This window comes from Spermophilus citellus, assembly GCF_964194105.1.
Source record: "Spermophilus citellus genome assembly, chromosome: 12".
Lineage (NCBI taxonomy): Eukaryota > Metazoa > Chordata > Mammalia > Rodentia > Sciuridae > Spermophilus > Spermophilus citellus.
The window spans coordinates 95,661,274-95,682,521 of record NC_138198.1 but is presented as its reverse complement, the minus strand read 5'-3'; the positions used below and the strand labels follow the sequence as shown (position 1 = coordinate 95,682,521).

Here is a 21,248-nt window from a genome sequence, read left to right as displayed (position 1 = left end):
TCTAGTTGCTCTGGGGGCCTCGGCCCCCATTCCCTCTATGCCTGAGAGGCCAGGGATATCCAGTGGTTGAGGCCTGGGTACCTTTTCTACCATCGCCACATTGAGCCCCACCTCAGTCTCTGCCCCAGGCTCACCATTATCTAGGGCACTCTGTGATGTTATGCTCCCCTCATACAGCCCCCTCCCCACCAAAGCGGCCACTCCCCCAGAGCTCTGCTCTCAACCAGGGAGCAGACTGGCCTCTTCCTTCACACACTGGAGTTGGCATTAATAACTGCTTATCCGTATTTGTCTTTCTAAAAGAGCCTTAAGTGAGACAACTAATCTCCCCTGGTGGAATGTCAGACTCACATCTTACTGCTGAAGAGAGGGCTGGAGAAAGACCTGGGGTTTGGGGTTTGCCCAATCTGCCTCTGTGTAAGACTGGTTGGTCCCTCCTCACAGAGCGACAGAAGGGAAAAAGGAAGGAGCTTGGCACCTGTCAGTCTGCTTCACAAAGAGGAACTGGGATTTACAGCATGTTCTGCAGAGGTGGTTAATACTCACTGGCTAGTAGGTCTCCCCATGAATTGCTACCTCCATTTTATAGATGAAGAACCTGGGGTTGAGAGAGAGAAATCAGCAAATGGCACATGGCTGTATAGGGCTCCCCTGGACAGGGTCATGCATCAGCCTATTCATGGGCAACTGAGGATTCAGGGAGACAGAGTAAGAATATACTCTGAACTGGAGGTGCCTGAGGAAGTCCACGGGACAAGAACCACTGCAGCAACCTCCCTATCAACCTCCCAGGACCCCTCAGGCCCTGCTGACACTAAGGAATCCCATCAGACCTCAGTGTCCACAGAACCTGGTCTGTCCTCAGCCCCTGGGTACCATCTGCATCCCCCAACCCACCTATTGCCCTTTGTCCAATCAGCTGAGGTCTTCAGGCATTCAATGCTCTCATCCAATATGTGTGGAGCACTGCTGCTCTTCTGAGCATTGAGAACCAAGCAGGAACAGAACGGGATCCAGTTCCTCACTTCATCCATGCATGAGGAGACTGCCAATCAATGAGCAAATATATATTAACATGTCAGGGAGTGGTGGATGCCCAGTAAAAAAGGAAACAGGGCAAGGGGTCATAGGGTATGTGTGTACTGGGTGTGGGGGTTGTGTTAAATGATGAGGTCAAGAGAGGTGACTTCAAGTTGTCACCTGAGGGAAATTAAAGCGAAAAAGTATGCAGGCAGCAGGGACGGGATGGAGGGTCATTCTGGACAAAGAGTCTAAAGTAAAGCGTGCCTGGCAGGGCTGAAAAAAAAGGAAGGAAGATCTGGAAGACATAAATTCAGGGGTGGAGATGACAGAAAGGGGTCACACAGGGTTTGGGGATCCCTGAAAAATCCTAGTACACAATGGAGTTGTGAGCTCTCTCAAAAACTATGGCAGAAATTCCTGGAAGCTAGACAAAAGCAACAGATTCTTTTTTCTCTGGAATCCTTTGCTTGCTATCCTGAACCACAGAAACAATATGGTTCTTTCTTCCTTCTCCTCCTCCCTCCCCTCTTCCTCCTCCTCCTCCTCCTCCTCCTCCTCCTCCTCCTCCTCCTCCTTCCTCTTCCCTCTGCAAACCTGCCCCTGACCTTGTCCCAAGCTGGCTTGCCTGTGGGCAGCTGAAGCAGTGGCTGCCTCTCAGTTGCAGGCAGGAGACAAGGCCAACAAGGGGACGAGGGGACAGGAGAAAAGACGCCCCCGGGAGAGGGAGGCGGCAGCACGAGGGACTACGTCACAGGGGCCTCTGACCGCTATTCATTTCAGTCCCCGTGTCTCCATCAATAACCGTCTGCCAGTGACCAGGGGGGAGGAGGGAGGGGGTGAGGAGGAGGCTGGACGAGGGGAGGGGTGGACTGGGAGACAGGCTCCTTGGCTCTTTCCTCCCAGCCAGGGCAGGAGGGACAGCAGGCACTAGGAACTGAATCTGTCTCTCCGGCTTCTCTCCTTCTCTCCTTCTTCCATCACTATATCCCTTTCATGCATATTCCCTTCCTTACAGAAGGGTCTGAAGGTAGGAGGGGAAGGGAGGCAGGACCAATTTGTACATTTGAAAAGGAAGAAGAGAGATCTGTTGGGAGCCAGTCGGATGGTGGATGAGTCAGGTGCTGCAGAGGATACTGGGAGTCTGGCACCAAGAGGCCAGAGCAAGCCCAGTGACCAGGACTTGTGTAGGCACCAGACTGCCACCACCAGCCTGCAGGCCTCAGGAGAGAAGAACCTGCGCCACTGGGCCTGGCACAGAGCCTGGCACAGAGAGGACACTCAGGAAATAAATGGCTGAGTGTGGGCGGTCAGAAAAGGAAGTTGCTTGCAAATGGACTACAGCAGTCAAGGAGGGCTGCCTGGAGTAGGCAGAACTTAACCAGATAGGCTGGGAAAAGCAAAAATGGGAAGAGAAGGCATACAGAGTAAGCAGACTTTGAGCTCAGGAATGGGAGGCAGGGAGGCTAGAAAAGACAATAAGAGATGGAACAAGGTGGGGTGGCCATCTTGTACTTAGCCCCCTTCTCTGGGGGTAAGTGTGGCTCTGCAAAGTCTGAAATGACTGATTCCCAGAGGACTCAAGCCTGTTTGAACCAAAGTGGGCTTTTCCATCTTCACCATGACTTCCAGCCTTGCAGGCCTCCCAAGTCACACCCAGCCACGACTACAGGCAGAGAAAGAGTTCCCTGGCACTGGAGGAGACCCAGAAGGAAACTCCCAGAAGGACTGTGCCATCACCAAACATTCTCTTTGCCTTGTCATGGTGCCTGAAGGGCCAGCATTAAAACATCACCCCTAGAGTTAGCAGATTGCTCTATCCCATCCAGATTCCCTGGTAAGGAGAAATGGTGTGGCGTTGTTAGAGTCACTTAATGGGAAAACCAGTCTGGACTTTGGAGGTAATCATCTCAACAGTCTCAGTCCACAGATGGGGAGACTGAGGCCAGAGTGAGCACACGAGGCAGAGCACCAGGGTCACCAGGAAATTAAAGGCAAACACTGTGACCCAGTGGACTGGGTCTCAAAGAGGCCCTCTGTCCGGGATGGATGTGAAGACCCTCACTACAATGTGACAGCAGGAATTGGGGCAAGTGACACAGGATTTTCATGGCAGCCCCATTCTTTTTATTAGCACAGCCTTGGCCCAGGGTCTTCCTTACAGAGGGGGCCTTTATTTGGAAGGCCTGGAGAGTCCCTCATCATCTCTGACAGAGCAGTCACCTGCACTCCTGAGGGGCCAGAGCAAGAATCTATGGTCCAGTGTGGCTAGAGGAGCAGGGGGTGAAAGCTGTCCCTTTAGGGAGGTAGGGGCTGGAGCTGAAACAGAAAGAGCGCCCAGAACGGAGCAGGGAGAGGGTAGAGACGCCTGAGGCACCAGGGCACAGGGACCAAGAGAGACCCGTGGGGGAGAGGGGGTGTGGTGAGGGGAGACTCCGCGGCGGGAACAAAATAGAATAGCAACGGGAGGAACAAGAGGCAGACACACGGGCACACGGAGAGGCTGGGAAGCTCCGAAGAGGGTGCACACGGGGGAGAAAGAGGTGGGGAGAGCGACCTGGAGCGGGGAGAGGTGGGAGACTGGGGGCGGGCGGCGGGGCGCGTCGGCGGGCCGGGGGCGCCCCACTGACCCTTCTCGGCGCTTGCTTCCCTCCCCAGGCTGCGCTTTCCTCACCTACTGCGAGCGTGAGTCAGCGCTGAAGGCCCAGAGCGCGCTGCACGAGCAGAAGACTCTGCCCGGGGTAAGTGGCGCCCGCCGCGGCGCGAGCGACAACACGCGCCGACAGGGGGCGACTTCGGGAGGCCGGGCTGCGACGCGGCGGGCAGGGAGACCGCGGGCCCCAGAGCCCGCCGCCTGGCTGCTCCCGGGAAGTCGCGCGCCGCGCCGCGGGGAGGGTGCGAGGGCGTGTGGACGCCAGGCTCGGACTCGCGCGGCCGCCAGGGTTCTGGATTCTCCCGGCCCGACGGAAACTGGGAGGGGGGTGCACTTGGCCATGGCCTTGGCACCCGGGAGCGGCTCCGGCGCCCGCTGCCCGCGCGGGTGGCGGGGGACGCGGGAGCCGCGCGCACCGCACCCCGGAGCCCCGAGCCGCCTCCACCCGGGCGGTGGGGCCACGGTGCGACCCTGCAGGCCGAGCGCGTCCTCCGCCACCGCTGTTCAGCGGTGGGGGCCGCGATGGGAGGGGGCGCCTCGCGGCCAAAGCTCGGCGCCGCCGCGAGTGAGATCACCGCGGTTTATTTAAGGAGCCAGCCCTCGTCTTTGATAAACTATCGCGCCTCAGCCCTGGTTTATAGCTTCTGTGCGGGGGAGAGGAGAATTATTTATGGCCCCCCTAACTGGGTGTGATATCAGCCATGGCTATTATCGAGGCTAGTTCATCACCATAAAATAAGAAGTGTTCCTCGGGTCAAGGGTCTGCGCGGTCTCTCCTGTGGGCTCCGAGAGATGGGGAGGCGGGGGGAGATATACGGCTGCTGAGTATCTAAAGATAAATGGAAAGATGTGTGTTTGTGGGCATAATTTAAAGAATTTATAAATACACGATGTTTCGGCTTATACAATGGACGCCGCAGGGAAGCACGTGTGTTCTCTGTGTATGCACTGCCATGCTCACACATGCATGTTTACATTCTTACCAAGCAACCCGTATGTAAACACACGTTTCCATTTCTGCCCCACAGCGGGAAAGGTTAACCAGGTAGACCGAGAGAAAACGCAACCCGGGGCGGAGACAGCCTTCCTTTGCCTCCAAGATCTTTCTTTACCCTTTCAGGGTGGGGAGTGCTGAATTACATGGTCCCTTCCTTCCATTAAGACAGCCTTTGTATTGTATTTTGGTATTTGTGATTGCAAAGCACGGGGCTGAGTCATCTTAATAACATACCCGCGGATGCAAATGTACGGAAATGGAGTGCCGCACAGATTTTGTGTGGAGCCCAGCTCTGGCAGGGTGGCCATTCCCAGTTGGTTTTTTTAGTGGCGCGGCTACATGCACATATATTATAGTAATTACTTTCTGGGTGCCCTCTGTAAGATGGCAGAAATATGCTCCACATCGCCCCACGTTATGTGCGAAGCATAAAGCCATATTGTAAGATAATCAAAGGCTTCTGAGAAAGGTTTGTGCTGATTAATAAAGTGTTTGTGGTACTTTGTTTGGGGGAGATTGTGATAGATATTTTAGAGCCACCCAAATGGAATAGAAAATACCATATTGTTATAGGAGGCCCTTCATCAGCTTGAGGGAGGCTGCTGGGGAGTTCCATGAGGGCTAAAAGCTGGAATCAGATGAGGAAACAGAAAGAGAGAAGGTTGGGGGGGGTTAGGATTTTGAAAGGGGTGAAGCCAGGAACTGGTAGAATTTCAGCCCCTGAGTGTGGATTGTTCAGGATCTAACATTAACTTGTGGTTGTTTATTTTACATATAATAGAATAGCTAAATGATGGAGTGTATTAGTTCTTTAATAATTTATAGAAATACTTTGATGTTGCAGTAATTACATTAAAGGTCACATATCAAAGGTAATTTGGTTGAGCAGCTGTGATGGTTTCTCAGAAGCAATCAATATCACTGTCCGTGGTGCTGATTTCACCAAGGGGCCTGCCAGATTAAAGAAGGCTTATTACTAGGCAGAAAGGCCCAGGGGAAATCAGGAGCACATTGGAGTGACGCGCCAGCCCCCCTTCCACCAATAATTAACACTGTTCCCCATAATCTGTGCTAATCCTTCATACTGGGAGATCCAGTGGCATTTTTTCTGAAATCACAAAGACAAGTTGGGCAAGTTTGAGAGGAAAGGCAAAAAGAAATATGAATGTATGTTGGGAAAGGGGAGGGGTGGAGATAGAAGCCAGTGGCAGGGCTGAAGCATAGCCTAGAGTCCCCACCCGCTGCCTGGAACACCGTCCTTTCTTCAAAGGCTTCTTGGGGAGACTCACAGACTCAAAAGCCTCATCACACAATTCTCAGGGCAGGCACCAGCCAGTGGGGGGATGGAGGGGAGGTACAGGGAGAAAAGATAGAATTGCAGCTCCAAGTTCTGAGGGCACATTGTCCCCTCACAAACTCACATGCCGACAAATGGAAAAAAAATGTAGAAGTAAAATTATGCTTTAAAGTGGAGTCATTTTGATTCCAGAAAACGCAACTGGCATTATTATTGTTAGTTGGTTCTCTCCTTGGAGATCAGAGAAAGTGTAGCACTAGCATAGAACCAAGCAAAGTGTTACTGCCCAACCAAATAATACCTGTTCCTGCTTACTGAGGCTGTGCCCAGGGCTGCCTATTTGGTTGAGGGGAAAGAGGAAGACCTCTTCTTGTCTGGGGTGACCACACTAGGTGCCCTAGTGGGCACATTCCACATCTGACTAAGGAGAATGAAATTGAAAAAAGTACCTGGAAACCTGGTAAGCTCAGCAATTCAGGCACTTTTTCAGACTTCAAAATCCATTAAAATCAGTCCATTAAAATCAGCCATCTACTTTCTCACAGAAGAGAGAAAGAGCAGGGAAAGATAGTACAGGTAGTATTTTCTGTTTCCCAGCAAGTTATGGAGCTAGAGTCCTGTTTCCAGCAAGAAAAAGAATCTCATTGTTGTCATGCACACAAGTACACACACCACCACTACCAACAACAACTGTGAAGCAATGGACAGAGACCTGAAGATGCCCCTAACATGGGCCGCCATCTCGGGACTAAAGAGGGGCACTGACATTCATTTCTCATGGGATAGTGGAAGCTTAGGAGCAAGACCACAGTGGCTGTTCTTATAAATCAGAGGTCAGTTTCCTTGGGACTCAGCCTAATCAAAGCTGTTTCAATGGCTGATGGAGTCATCCTGGACCAGCGTCACAAATGGATTATTATTTTTTAGTTTTGCTTGATTTTAGTAGAATGAGATTACTAAAGCGTGAAGCTTCATTAGGGTCCTTTTGGGCATGGCCTTCTGCCAGAATCTAGGCAGGTGGATTCCACTTTTTCTAACCCCACCCCCATACAAACTTTCAATATCTCCTGGTCTCCTAGTCTCCTGGCCCTCTGTAACACATTCCCTTCTGTTTTCAGTAATTGTACCACTATTGAAGGGGTAGGGTCAACATGGAGCAATTGTGGAGCTAAGTCCATCAGCAAGTCTTTGCTGAGTGTGTATCAGGCATTGTGCTGTGGCCCATAGGAAGCAGAGATCAAAGTACACCCCCTTCCCTCTTGCATTTACCACCCATCATCAAGTCGGGGCAGAAGCCACACACACACAAATATAACTAACCATATAAGGTAGCGGGTGTTTAAAAGTAGGTAATGTGGACAATTGCTCAATGATCACAATTAATACTGTTCAGCACTTATTATGTGACTGGTATGAAGCCAAGCACATTACCTCCATTGCCACATTTTATCTTCTCAATCACCTTTGAGTAAGATATGAGTCTTCCCAACAGATGAGGAGACCGAGGTTTGCCCAAGGTTTGTGCAATTGATTAATTGCACTGGTCTGCTAGCATCACCCAGGATACCCAGCTCAGTTAGCATCACTAGTCATCTGGGGAGTTCAGCAGGGACTGAGGTGACTACAGAGTACTGGAATTGCTGAGTTTTCCCTCAGGACATGGGCAGGTGGGAATAGAAAGCTGGGAGTAAAACGAGTATGTCAGATGAGAGACCTGAGAAACCGCTCAGGGATGGGCATGTGCTCAGGCAAGGAGCCCTGCACTGGCCTGCCCACCTGAGCCAGAGATGTGCTGGGCAGCAGAAGCCTGCTTGCTCTGAGAGCTACCTGGGGCCCAGTGTGTACAGGAGACCTTGTGGAAGATCTGTGCTCCTTAAAAATACAGCCCTGATGCTTAGTTCAGTTTCTCTAGCTTTGGGGACTTATCGGGGAATTGTCTTCCAGGAAAAGCCCATCTGTTTCCAAAGTTGGGAATTCAGGGCCTCAGTGGGGGAGGCTCTGACTAGAGAAAACCAGAAGATATGACAAGTGGTGGCAACACTTTGCTCCTTTGGCAGCAAAAAGGTCTCTGCACCAGGGCTGGCAAGGGGAGAGCTGGGTCCAGTTAGCAGGAGGCCTGGAAATGGTGAGAGGCAGGGCTGGCTGGGGAGGGGAGCTGTATCTGCTTGGTAAACATTAAAGTTCCAATTCACTAGTTAAAGATTGGCTTTCGTGTCCTCACTCTAGCAACCCTAGAATACAGAGCAAACTAACACCGTCCTCCCCGCTGCCTCCCACACCCACCCCTCAGATCAGCCCAGCACACTTGCAGTGCCCCTGCCATCACGATTCCCGACTGACTCAGGTCACCACAACTCAAGGTGGGTCATTTCCATGGAAACTCAGTGCACGCTTCTTTGAGTTTACCAGGAAAGATGTTAAAATTCAAAATTCAAAAAAAAAAAAAAAGAAAGAAAGAAAGCTCAATTGAATTATTAGCACCCTCCCCCCCCCACCCCCACCCCCGTCTCAGGGTGTCTCTTCTGTGGTTCTCCTTTCTTCTCACTTTCCTTTGCCTTAATCCTGTTTTCTCCTCTTTCTCTTTCTCTTTTTCCTCTTTCTTCCTTTTCTGCCTGTTTCCTCTTCTCCTCTCTCTTATGGACATTTTCCTCTCCCTCATTTTCTCTCTTGTTTTGAATCTTCCCCCCCCACTTTCTTCCTTCTCGCTATCTCTCCTATCTCCTCCCCTCCTCCTCCTTCCCCCTCTTTCTTGCCCATCCCTCCTTTACCTTGACACCCATAGGGTACTCTAGTGGGACCTTTCCTAGCCTTCAGGGCTTCCCTGACAAGGCCCATCTCCTTCCCTGACAGCCCTGCCATTGAAGGATCCATCTAATTTTATGTACAACTGTAAAGATGAATGATAAGTAGAAAGCATGCAGGCAAGAACAAGATGAATAAATTATAAAGGGCAAATGATGACAAGACAGGGGTCCCCAGAGACAGTGATATGATAACAGAAACTAAAGACGAATTTATGATGGATGTAGTTAGCAGGTACGGAGGCTGTTAATTCTTCGGGGTAGTTTTACAACTTCTAGTGATTGGCTCAATCAAAGCGTTTCATTTTAGAAATGTGATGTATTTCCACTTGTCTGTCCTGTTGGGTTTGTCTCTGTACAGTGAGACTGGGTCTTGTCAGCATCTGCATGGAGTCTCCCAGTTCCCGCCTCCCTCCGTGTTTCTGCTTGAGATCATGGGGTCACAGCTAGCTCCACATAGTCCCCCCGCCCGGTTGCCCAGTCCTGCTGTCCTTGCCAAGTATTAGTTATGGGAGTGTTGCAACAAAGTACCACCAACTAGGTAGCTGAAATTTATTGTCTCAGAGTTCTGGGAGTTCAGAATCCCAAATCAAGATGTCAGCAAGTCTGTTTTTTTTTTTTTTTTTTTTCTGAAGGTTGTGAGAAAGAATCTGTTCCATGCCCCTCTCCTGGCTTCTGGGAGCCTTGGACATTTGCTGGTTATAAATGGTATTTTCTCTGTTTCCTCGTGTTAGCTTCCCTGTGTACATTGTCTATTCCTGGTTCCAAACTTTCCTTCTGTAAATACACCAGTCCTATTGGATTAGAGCCCACTCTAATGACTTCATCTTAATTTGATCATTTGCAAAGACCCTATTTCTATAAGGTCTCATTCACAAGTACTAGAGGTTAGGACGTCAACATCTTTTTACAGGGGACAAACCCATAAAGCTGAGAATTCCGTGTTATTCAACCCATAACACTGAGAACTGACTTTTCCATGATAGGAGAAAAAAAGTTCTTCCAGGGCATTTTGAATCATGGGTGGGAGAGAGGTGTCCCACCAGCCCTTTCTCTGTGACTCCCACCTGGTCTCATGCTTTTTTTCATTCTCTCTTGAGAAAATAAGTGACATACAGTTCTTCTTTCCCATATTCCCTAAAAAAGAAATATCCACCTGTTTCTGTAGGGGAGGGGATATTTATACCCTCGAGGACATTTGATATTGTCTGGAAATGCTACTGGTACCTAGTGAGGACAGGCCAGTGATGCTGCTAAATTGCCTATGGTGCACAGAACAATGTCCCCAACAATGATCTGACTCCAACCATCAATAGCGTTAAGGTATCGAACCCTGTATTCAGGCCAAGAATGGGGTGGGAGGCAGGACAGAGAAGCCCCAGAACAGAACGTTCCCTATTCCTCACTAGTTCTCATTCATTTGGGGGACAAGCACAAGGGTCCCTAGAGCATGGGGGGTAGGAGGTGTGGCCACACATTCAGATGGTAGGGGTGCAGAGGGAGTTATGAGTGGTAGAGAGCAGCAGCAGAGGGCAAAGCCACTTCCAAGCAAGAAGGCTCATTTCTGGCTGCCACTCACACCCTCCTATCTCCATCTGCAGGGCAGATTGACCCAAGGGCCACCAGCTTCAGCACCAACTCCAGCTCACTTCTCTCCTCTGACTCACTGGAATCTGTGATCTGAGTGACATGAGTTGGGGATTTGTTCATGACAGAACTGGGACCAGAATATTTGCTTCCTCCAATGCCACATGGGGGATGCCCCAGCTCCTCCCGCTTTGGAAGAGCCCTGGCCCCCACAGGTCTGCCAGGCTTGTGTCCTGCCCAGGCTTCCCAGTCCAGCAGCTCTCCACCATATGACACAGGCCTGGGCCATTATCCAGAAGGGAGCACCAGGGGTCCTGGAGGGAGGGCCAAGGGGTTTTAGATCCTGAGGCAGGGCCAGCTGGGCAGAGGGGCTGTAGCTATGGCACCCACAGATCTTGCTTTTTCTTCTCCACACGGGCCGGCCACCCTAGCCCTAGGACCCGCTCTTTCCACTTTGCTCCCCTCCCCCAGAGACATCTTGAAATCTTCCCCCCCTGGGGCTTTGCCCACACTGTCCCTAACTACTTTCTTCTTCTTGGCCTTGTCCACACTGTCTGGGGAGGTGGCTTCATTAGTCAAATGAGTGACTCTTGACTCCTGTAGGGACTCGTCTTCTCTGTGATCCTCACAACACAGCCCAGGCCTGGCCCTGGCCTATACTCAGCAAGGCTCCCTAAGATATTTATCTGAAAGAATCAGAGAACCCCAGTGTCCACAGTCAGGTACATGAAAGAAAGAAATAGCAAGACAGCACCCAAGCTAGTGGACCCAGCCTGGCTGGGTGTGAGAGTCCAGACTGCCAGAGCAAGCCCTGTGGCCCTACTTGGCTCTGCTCAACTCAGACTCTCCCTGAAGCCACCCTCTGGGCTAGGAAGGAGGCAGTGGGCCCGATTCCCCCGGAGTCCTTCTAGCTTTGACATACTTTATATTACCAAGAATAATAGAATTGGCATCACTCACATTACTTCAGATGACAGGGAGATGAGGGGACAGTGGGAGAATGAGCCTGATTGTGTCTCCTGCTCTCCACTGCCTGACGCCATGGGTGACAAGTGTAATAAAGAGGGTCAAATGTGTCCCTCCCTGAGGCCTGCCAGCCACACTGCCTGCCTCAGGGCCAGGGCCAGACTTCTGGCGTCAAGCCCACCCCTGCCCTCTGCTCAGGTGTCTTCCTAGGGACACCAGACAGGCATCTCACCTCTTGGTGCAATGCTGGCCCCTGCGTGGTTGGGTCCCAGTCACCACGGGAATCAGCCCAGCACCATGTGTAGTAACCTGCAGTTTACAAGGCAGAGTGTCAGGCATGGAACATAAATGAATAAGACACAGCCAGTTGAGGAAGGAGCTTGTCATCGGGTTGGGGAGGCAAGTGTGACGATAACTCATGACAGAAGAACCTTGATGGGAAGTGCCTAGGGTTCTGATGAGACAAAGCAGGGTGCCCTGGGGCTGCCCAGCCACCCAGCTGATGCATTCCGCGTAGGATGGCCAAGGTGATCCTTGTGAGATAAAGCTCCCACCTGAAAATTCTTCAGCCAGTGCAGACCTTCTCCTGGCCACAATCCTCCAGAACCATGGTGTTCTTGTCCAATGTCACTTCTTTTGGGTGAACTCTGCCCCCTAGGGAGCTTTCCAGTCCCCAGGAGCATCCTGAACCACCCTGTGCTCCCCAAGCTGCTCTGTTCACTGTAGATTTTGCTTTGAGTCTCAGACCCCAGTGCTTTACCTGTTCCTGTGCTGAGAACTGGAACTGTTCAGAGCAAGATGGGTGGACAGGTGTCAGGCAGCCTTCTCTCTGCTGAGTGACATCACTGCCCTTAGCACCTCCCAGGGGCATCCCAGCAGGTCTCATTCTCTCAGTTCCTTCTCCATCCAGATCACTTCCAAGCATCCCTGGAGAATTTCCAGTTTTGCACACCTACAGGGGAGTACATTTGAAAAGAGAAGAAGATCTCACTTAGTGGTCATGAATGTGTGAAGGAATTCTGGGTGGAGGTGCTTTGGCCTGGGTAGCTGCAGCTGGCGCGGGTGTGAGTGTGGGCGTGCATGGAAGGTGTGCATCCCCAGGAGAGGGAGCCTGAGGTTACAGTGAAGGCCATGCCCGCATGAGTCTCTGTGAGGCTATTAAAGGACTTCTTGACCTTTTGCAAGAAAGCAAGGCTAACAGAATGTCTGTGTGAGTTGCGGCTCCCAGACTGATGTGTTTTAGAATTGACGGGGTTTCTTCTAGAGAGCATGTGCGTGGGCCGGCCCAGGGCCAGATGTCTGTGTTGTTGACCAGTGGGGTTCTGGAACTGTGGGCTGTCATTTATCATCAAAGATGAGGAACCCTGGGTGATGATGGCAAAAGACAGTATTGTTCTTTATTCTTCAATTTCTTATGAAAAGAGTTGTTGTAAAGAGAAAAGTCCCAGAGTTCAAAAAGATGAGGTCTCTCTAGGGTGCCCCAAGTTTATTGTGCCTCAAGTGCATGTGGCCATCCAAGGCACTTATGGTATGTCTTCATATGACCACGAGGGGGCGCCATAAAGGTAGCTTCCTCTCCTGGCAGCTGAATGGGCACAAGGCAGATGTGTTGAAGGTGTTTCTCTTACCCAGCTCTGTGCCCAGCACAGCACAGAAGAAGCAAAGCAATACCCAGTTCTCCATCTGACCCTTCAAACACTGGCCAACTGCACAGAGGGCACCAACCTGCTGGATGACTTGGGTGTGAGCTTTCTCATTTCTAGTGGGAATCATATGCTATATGGATTGCTATAAACAAGCCAAGAGTGATTTTTAATAACAAAACAATGATGTGAGTGACCTCCATGGTTCTTCACCACAATAAAAGCCTGTGACTATTAATTCATATACAAAATAATTAGATAATAATGAAAATATAAAATGGCTCAGATGCCACTAAATTGCCTATAGTGCACAGAACAGTGTCCCCAAAAATGCTCAAATATGCATCTTGGACTATATGCTCCATTGCAATTCAGAGACAGGAGATGCTTGTGAATTGTAATGACCAGAAGGGAGGATATAATTCTGCTGTGTGTGTGAGCGACAAAGAGTTGGAAACATAGTGTGTTTGTCAGTTTTCCATCACTATAATAAAATTCCTAAGATAATTAACTTATAAAGAGAAAAGGGTTTTTTGTTTTTTTTTTTAGCTCATAGTTTTAGAGGTTCCAGCATGTGAACAATTGGCCCACTGTTTGGGGGCCTGTAGTGAAACCAGCACATCATGTCAGGCAGGGCAAAACCGCTTACATCATAAGCCAGGGAGAAAAAATAAATAGAAGAAGGCACTCACAATCCAGTTAAGGGCATGCCTCTAATGACCTGAAATCCTCCCATAAGCCCATCTCCTAAAGCTCCACCACCACTCCATGGAGCCACATTGAAGACCAAGTCTTTAGCGCATGGTCCTTTGAGGGACAGTCAATATTTAAATTAAAGTAGGTTGTAAGAGGAAGAAAACCTTGGGGAGCCAGGAAAACCTGAATGTTTCTTCTGGACTCAGGGATGAAAACCAGGAGAGTGCTTGGAGAACAAGGACACCTCTCTTACACTACTGTGCTTCAGAACCTCCAGCCCCTTACAGTCTACATGTGCCAGTCAACTCCCATCAGGTCAGTCATCCCCAAAATCCTTCACACAATAGGTGTGGCTTCTGTCCAGAAAGTCCCCAGCTTCCCTTCTCCCAGGAATGGCTCTGCCTCCTCCTGCCCACCCACCAGAATCTTCCCAGGGCTTCAGGACCCAGCCCGTGCTCCTGCCTTCCTCTGCAAAGCTCTCCCAGTCTATCCTCTGTCACACCCTTCTCCCTCTCGTCTCAGCCTTGACAAGTGCACCCTGGCCAAAGTGTGGACCTTGGGCCAGTGCATGCGCTTCCTCAGGACCCTGTTCAAAATGCAGAGTTTTGGGAGCCACTTCAGACGGTCTGGGTTATATCACCCAGACTGTACCCACTGCACTGAACAAGATTGCTAGGGGATCTAGCGTCCACCAGCCTAACTTTAGGCACTAGAGGATGTTGCCTTAGTTTGAGTGCCCCAGAAGCTGACTCCAGGCAAGCATTTGAATGCAAGTGGCGCTTGCCCAAATGGGCTTTGGGCAGTGACCCCAGGAAACACAGTCAATAGTGAGAAGTGAGACAGGGAGGAGAAGAAATCAATAAAGGGCATGTTATCAGGCACAGCAGCTTCTACTGAGAGGAGCTTAACCCCGTTTGGGATTCCAGAACCGGTGTCAGGCACACTCCTCAGAGTCATGCCACTCAGGGTCCAGGGAGCTGGGGTATTGATACCCCGATTCCCACCAGGCTTTGGCTGAGCATGTACCCATGGATCATTAACTCCCCAACTCCTCTGGCTTGCCTCATGGGTGGGCAAAATTAGCTCCACGTTCATAGAAAGTCCTGGAGCCAGAAGTGTGAGTACTGGCAGCTGGAAGTCAGGCCACTGTCACTGAAGTGGGGAGGGCAAGAGAGGTCATGGGCAAGACACTGCCTGCCTCTGTTGGTGATCAAATCTAGCAAAATGGGAGGATAGGTAAGAGAATTCTGCCTCTCTAACCATTGACAGTTGCCATTCACCAAGAGCCAGACACTGCACAAATATTATCTCACTTAATACCCTGTCACACGGGTACGCTCAGCTAAGCATTATCTGTGCTGTTGTACAGAAGAGGTAGTTGAAGCACAGGGGCTTACGCAAGGCCATGAAGCCCAGGAGAGTCTGGTGCGGAGCCCACTCTCCTTCCACCACCCTAGAGGACAACCTTGGAAGCCACAGCTGCAGAAGGGTAAGGACAGTGTTATCGTGCTGAGTAATGAGTCCACATGTGTCCACACATCTGACCTGTCCTTGGATTGCAGAAGTATTCTTGCAATTGAACCAATTTCAGCCCAGCTCTACCTGAAGCCTTACTGACTGTGTGTCTTGGGAAGACTTTGGGAAGGCATGGGGCTGTCCTGTGTTACCCTCTCTGAACTTCAGTTTCAGTGACTACCCTATTGGTTAAAAATACATTTGGCAGCCGGAGTGCAGTGGTGCATGCCTGTGATGCCAGTGGCTTGGGAGGCTGAGGTGGGAGGATGGTGAGTTCAAAGCCAGCCTCAGCAAAAAGCAAGGCACTAAGCAACTCAGTGAGACCCTGACACTAAATAAAATACAAAATAAGGCTGGGGATGGGCTCAGTGGTCGAGTGCCCTTGAGATCAATCCCCAGTACCCACCCCAACAACAACAAAAAAAATACTTTGGCTGCAGTAGCATCAACAAATGGAGCTTGGTTTTCTTTGCACATCATGGCATCTAGGGTCTGGTGTTGGTTCAGCAGCATAATAATGTCAGGGTCAGAGTCTTTCCCTCATGGTTAGAAAGTGGTTTCCCCAGCCTCATGTATCACAACTCCAGTCAAGCAGGGTGGGTCCAGCTAACCTCTGTCCCTTTTATCAAGAATGTGAATAATTTCCCAGAGATGCCCTCCCCAGTAGACATCTATGTATGTCTCGTTGGCCAGAAGTATGTCACAGGGCCATCCTAGCTCTAAGATAGACTGGAAAAGGGAATGTATTCCCAAAGACTAGACACATATCTGCCATGAACAAAACTGTGCTTCTGTGGACTCTGTTTCCAGCCTGATAAAGATGGTCAAGGGTTACACTAGAGCAAGCTAGGCTAAGCGGAACAGCAGCCCCACCCATATCCAGGACATGTGCGCCCGCACTCAGACTACTGTCAAGGCTTGTGGGAGGAGCCTGAGGCTGGAGAGAATAGTCTCAGATGCGTTCCAGAGGTGCCTCTCCCACACAGCACTGCTCGCTCAGCATGCGTATCCCAACCACTGACATGGTTTCTAATTCCATGGATCTCGTGATAGGGAGGGAATAGCACGTCAGCCCCTTAGGCACCATATTTGTGCCATCTATATCTTTTTTTGCAGTACCAGAGATTGAACCCAGGGACACTCTACCAGCCCTTTTTATTTTTTATTTTGAGATAGGATCCCACAAATTTTTTGAGGCTGGCATCAAACTTGCCATCCTCCTGCCTCCTGCCTTGGCCTCCCCAGTTTACAGTCGTGTACTGTCACTCCAGTATCTTTCTTGAACTGTGTTCTTCTGCACCTCTGCCTGTGGCTTAGATATCAAAGGCCGATAAGGCAACAGACACTGTCCCCACATTACAGGCATTTCCCAGGCACTTCATCATTCCCACCCTTTGGGCTGATGGTTGTGCTGGTGGGCACACACTCTCCAAATGTGGGTCATCCTGCTTCCAGGGCCAGGAAGTAGTGACAACCTTATATTTTGGAAATGGACACAGCCTCTTCTGGGCTGTGGTAAGGGATGTGGAGTGAGGCACACAGCACACCTGTGCCAGCCCTGCCTGAGAAACCAGCCTCAACCCTCCTGGTGAGCTTCACACAAATGACCCAGGAGCTGGGGTGGAAGAGCAGAGAGTCATGGGCTGTCCTATGTTGCCGTCAGCCCCTGAGGCCCTTCCTCTGGCCATTTTCTGCACCATGAAGAAGGCCTACTCATGCTCAACTGTCCCCACCCTCAAGGGGCATGTGCTGTCCCAGGATGCAGTGAGCTTTTGGTCACAGGTGTGCTGAAGCACAGTCCCAGTCACCTGTGCAGGTAGAGCAATGCAAGCAATTATCACACGGGACCAGTCCTGGGAAATAAGCCAAGGTCCCATTATTTCACCCAAGTTTGCTTTGCTTTTCTGTCATAAAAGCCCCCACTGTGCTGGCCTCACTTCTCAGCCCCAGTCAAAGCCAGGGGTCCCACATTCCCCAGCCTCCTTCTCAGAGGCACGATGACCACTCCCCCCTTTCCACTGTCTTCCTTCTCAGAGAACACTAAGGACCCTCAGGTCAAAACCTCATCCATGCTGCTGGGAGGGCTCACGCCCTGATTTAGTCAATCTGCTTCCAATCCCAGCTCTGCCACTCCTTGCTGTGTGACCTTGGGATGGTCATTTCATTTCTTTGTGCCTCAGTATCCTTTTCTCGGCCCTGGGTTGCCAGTGGTGCTTTCACACGGGGGTCGCTTATGGATCACACACAGTGACGTCTGCAAAGCCCTGGGCACCCTGCTTGCATGTAGGAAACACAGTATCGGTCTCTCTACTGCTGCCACTATTGCTGCTTTGAATCTGTCTCCCCACAGGGGAGCAAGTCTCCCGACCTGTCCCTTTATGGCCCATCCCTGCCCCCTGACTTCCTAGGTCTGGAGGACAGCTGACCTCACTTCCCAGCTGCATAACTGCACACAGGGCTGGCCAGCCACTGAATGGGAGCCAGTTATAGGAGACAGGAGCATCCGTAGAGACCCAGGGACCTATCCCTGCCAAGCCCAGCTGTTTAAAGATGGTTCAAGATCGTTCCCTTTGTGCCCCAAGGAAAGCTGTTAGTTATGTCTATTCTAATGGTTTGCATGAGCCTCACAGGGAACCTACATTCCTCCTCTGTGCTCTTCACTCCCCATCTCTCACCCCCATAAAGGGTAGCACCCCTGGAAGCTGCATGAGGGAGCCCCAAAGCTTGAAAACCCTAGCCAGTGAGACCAAGAATAAGATGGCATCCCAGATCCCCATGTTTTTTTGAAAAAAAAAAAACCAGTCCAGAGACCCTTCAAGCAGGGAGACAGAGGCTCTGAAATGAATATGCATTCAGCCTCTCCTAGCTGCCCTGACAGCTGGCATCCGACAGCTGTAACTGCTCAGAGCCTGAGAGAAGGTTTTTAATTCAATTCGGTGTTTCCTGAGCACCCACCAGGAGCCTGGCCCTGCACTAGGTGCTGCTTGGCAGGTGGAAGTGAGGAGAGGTCAAGGACCCTGCCGCCCCTTGGGCTTCCCTCCTGAAGAGGAGAAAAGGTGTACATGCCAAACAATTAGAGGACAGCCTATTGAGACTCTGGGCTGGAATCTGGAGCTCACGTAGCTCAGGAGCGCTGCAAGGTGGCGGCTATTTATGAACGCCCTCCATGAGCCACATTGTGCCGGGCATTGGGGCAGTGCCCCCAGGGATAGGCAGGGTGTGGTGGATGAGAGGAACTGAGGCTGCATGCCAAGGAGGTGACAGATGAGCAAAGAAAAGGAAGAGGAAGGAGAAGGTGTGGGGAGGACGCAGCACTGGCTGGGATTCACGAGGACAGGGATTGGGGGTTATGAGTCTGGATGGGTTGGGGCCCATTTGAGGAGGGCACAAAATGTTCCACTGAGGAATTTGGTCACTTCCTGAATAGCAGTGTGACTGCCTGACCATAGCATACAGCACGTGTGGATGGGGGAGGGCTGAGCAGACCAATGAGGAGCTGGGCGCCAAGAACAGCCTCAGCGGGCAGACATGGCAAGTTGGAAGTGTACCTGGCAGAGGTGCCCCCTGGGGTCCTGGGCAAGTCCTGCTGGCAGAGGGTTGAGGAGAAATTTGACTTTTTCTATGTCCCTGAAGCTGATGAGGGAACTTGGCATTCCCCTGATTACTTGGAGGGCTTTTCCTACCCAGCGAAGAAAGTCTCTATTCAGGGAAGGACACAGGGAGCAGGGCAAGCCACACGGTGCTGGAGAGGTTCCTAAGCCACCTCATTACTGCACATCAGAGTTTCTTGGGCATTCAGATTTATGGTAAATGCAAAACAACACAGAGGCTCACTTCCCGCCCCACCCCCACACATACATACACAGGGTCACAAAGAGAAAACACCAATTACTCCTTTTTGGCTGAAAGAGCTTGATCCATAAGGAGAACTCCTCTCTGCCACTATTTCCCTCCTGAGAGCCAGGGCACCTCAAAAAAAGTAGAATGCAAAGGGGCCTTCTCATTACCCACCACCCTCCCTCACCCTCCCCACCACATTTTGTACATCCCTGTGACAGTCCAGAGACAATTGAACACAGCTCTGCTGAAGTGCCACCTTTGGGTCCCACTCTTTTGCCTCGTGGCCTTTATCTCCAAGCACCTCCATGATTGACAAATTGAGGAACCTGCTGTAATTCAGAAGTGCTTGGGAGGACACCCATTTCCATTAGCATCCATATTAAGGGGTGTGCTCCGTGCAGTTTTATTACTTTGGAGTAGACAATCCAACACTGTTTTCAAGTTAATGTCCTGCCTCGCCTGCTTTAATGAACAGATACAAAGCATGTGTAATTAGCACAGTGACGGTGTGACACTGAGTACTAGTAAACCACTTGCAAGCACTCTTCTCTTAGACAACATACTCCTGCAGACAGTAGTTGTGTCTACACTCGGGTTAGCTTTTGCGCCTTGGTTTTAGCAGAGACCAATTTTCCCTAAAGAACAGATTACCAAAGCCAGGCACAGTGGTGCACATCTGTAATCCCAGCAGCTCAGGTGGCTGAGACAGGAGGATGGCAAGTTCAAAGCTACCTTCAGCAATGGTGAGGCACTAAGCAACTCAGTGAGACCCTGTCTCTAAATAAAGTTCAAAATAGGGCTGGGCATGTGGCTCAGTGGTTGAGTGCCCCTGGGTTCAATCCCCAGTACCCTCCCCCAAAAAATTACCCTCTGCTTTGACTTAATGGGCTTGAACTAAACAGACTTCAACTAACTCTTTAAGAATTCAGCATTTAACAGATGCAAGGAACTTTCAGTAGCAAAGTCATAGGTAGACACAACCCCTCCAGAAAGTCTTCCCTGTGGATGTGAGCCCCCTTTCTCCAACATCAGGGGCTGCCCTGCATTGTGAGATGGCAGGGTGGGATAGATCCCACTGAGACCCCTTGATACTGTCAGGCCGGTGGAGCTTTGCTGTTGGTCATGTGCTTCAGCCTGCACCCTGTTCCTTGGACACTTCCTATTCCCTTTAGGTCATCCAGGAAGAACCTCATTCATCCCCAGCAATCATTCAATGGAGGGAAACCTACTAGCCAGCCACTGTTTGAGCCCTCCCTCCTCCTACCCCCAGGTTTGGGGAAGACTGGATATGACATCTTCCTGTAGTCTTATTAAACGATTTATTGGGGGGAACTTAATATTTTCTTTTAGGATAAACTCAGCTAATGCGATGTGCTTGTTTTAATTTGCGAGGTTAACTGATCTAATTATCTGCGGCGTTTAGTTAAATCCTTGTGCCTGGGCCGGCTGCAGGTGTGGGCTTTGAATCCTGCCAACAGGAAATCTCTTAAAATGAGCTGATCTAACACAGCGGGTCTGCTGGTATGAGGGATTTTCTAATAATGCATGAATTTATTAACAGCCAAAGATAAATAGAGGATGTATTTACATTAAACAAGTTCACAAGGAACTGTCTGCTGCTTCCTGGGCCCCCACCCCAGGGGATGCATCCCCCAACTCCTCTGCCTGTGCTGTGCAGGTTGAGCAAAGAGCCACCTTCGGGGGGCCCCCATGAGAAGACATACAGATGTCCCTGCTGTAATGCCACAAGGGCTGAGCTGGCCTGGTGGGGGTTAAAGATCTGGAGTTTTAGTTGACCCTAGACCCCAAAAGAGTCAGAGGAGTTTCATAGCTCCCTAAAAGCTAACCCTGACTTGTAAAGTTTGTTAACTTCCCTCTAAGGTAGGAAGGTGATGGGTCTCATTGTGATTGGGCTGGAAAAATGGTCCCTGGTACCTGTGTTTGGAGCTGAAGTATGAGAAGGGCAGGAGAAGTAACCCTTCCATCTCAAGCTAGTTGAGTGGCTTGAAGGGGGACAGGCTTGGCAGATATGACATATGGCCCGATCAGAGTGGCAGGAGGAGAACCTTGAGAGATGGTGAGAGGGAACCTGGGTGCACCCATCACACACAGGTGTCAGGAGAGCTCCTGGCTTCCCAACTGCACCCCCTTCCCTGACTCATTAACAGCTGCCCACCTCCCACCTGGGGCTCTAGTGAAGCTTGTGAGGACAGGCCGTAGTGGAAGTGTGCCT

At 50.7% G+C, this 21,248-nt stretch overlaps 1 protein-coding gene across 2 annotated transcripts in view; it reads left to right on the top strand.

Moving 5' to 3' along the window:
- Positions 1-21,248, top strand: part of CELF4 (CUGBP Elav-like family member 4) — a 291,617-nt gene that overhangs the window by 71,891 nt on the left and 198,478 nt on the right. For both annotated transcript variants that reach the window (XM_081262759.1, XM_081262758.1), the window contains exon 2: positions 3,679-3,761. In XM_081262759.1, coding sequence (XP_081118885.1) covers positions 3,679-3,761 — 83 coding nt within the window. The remainder of the gene's footprint in view (positions 1-3,678; positions 3,762-21,248) is intronic.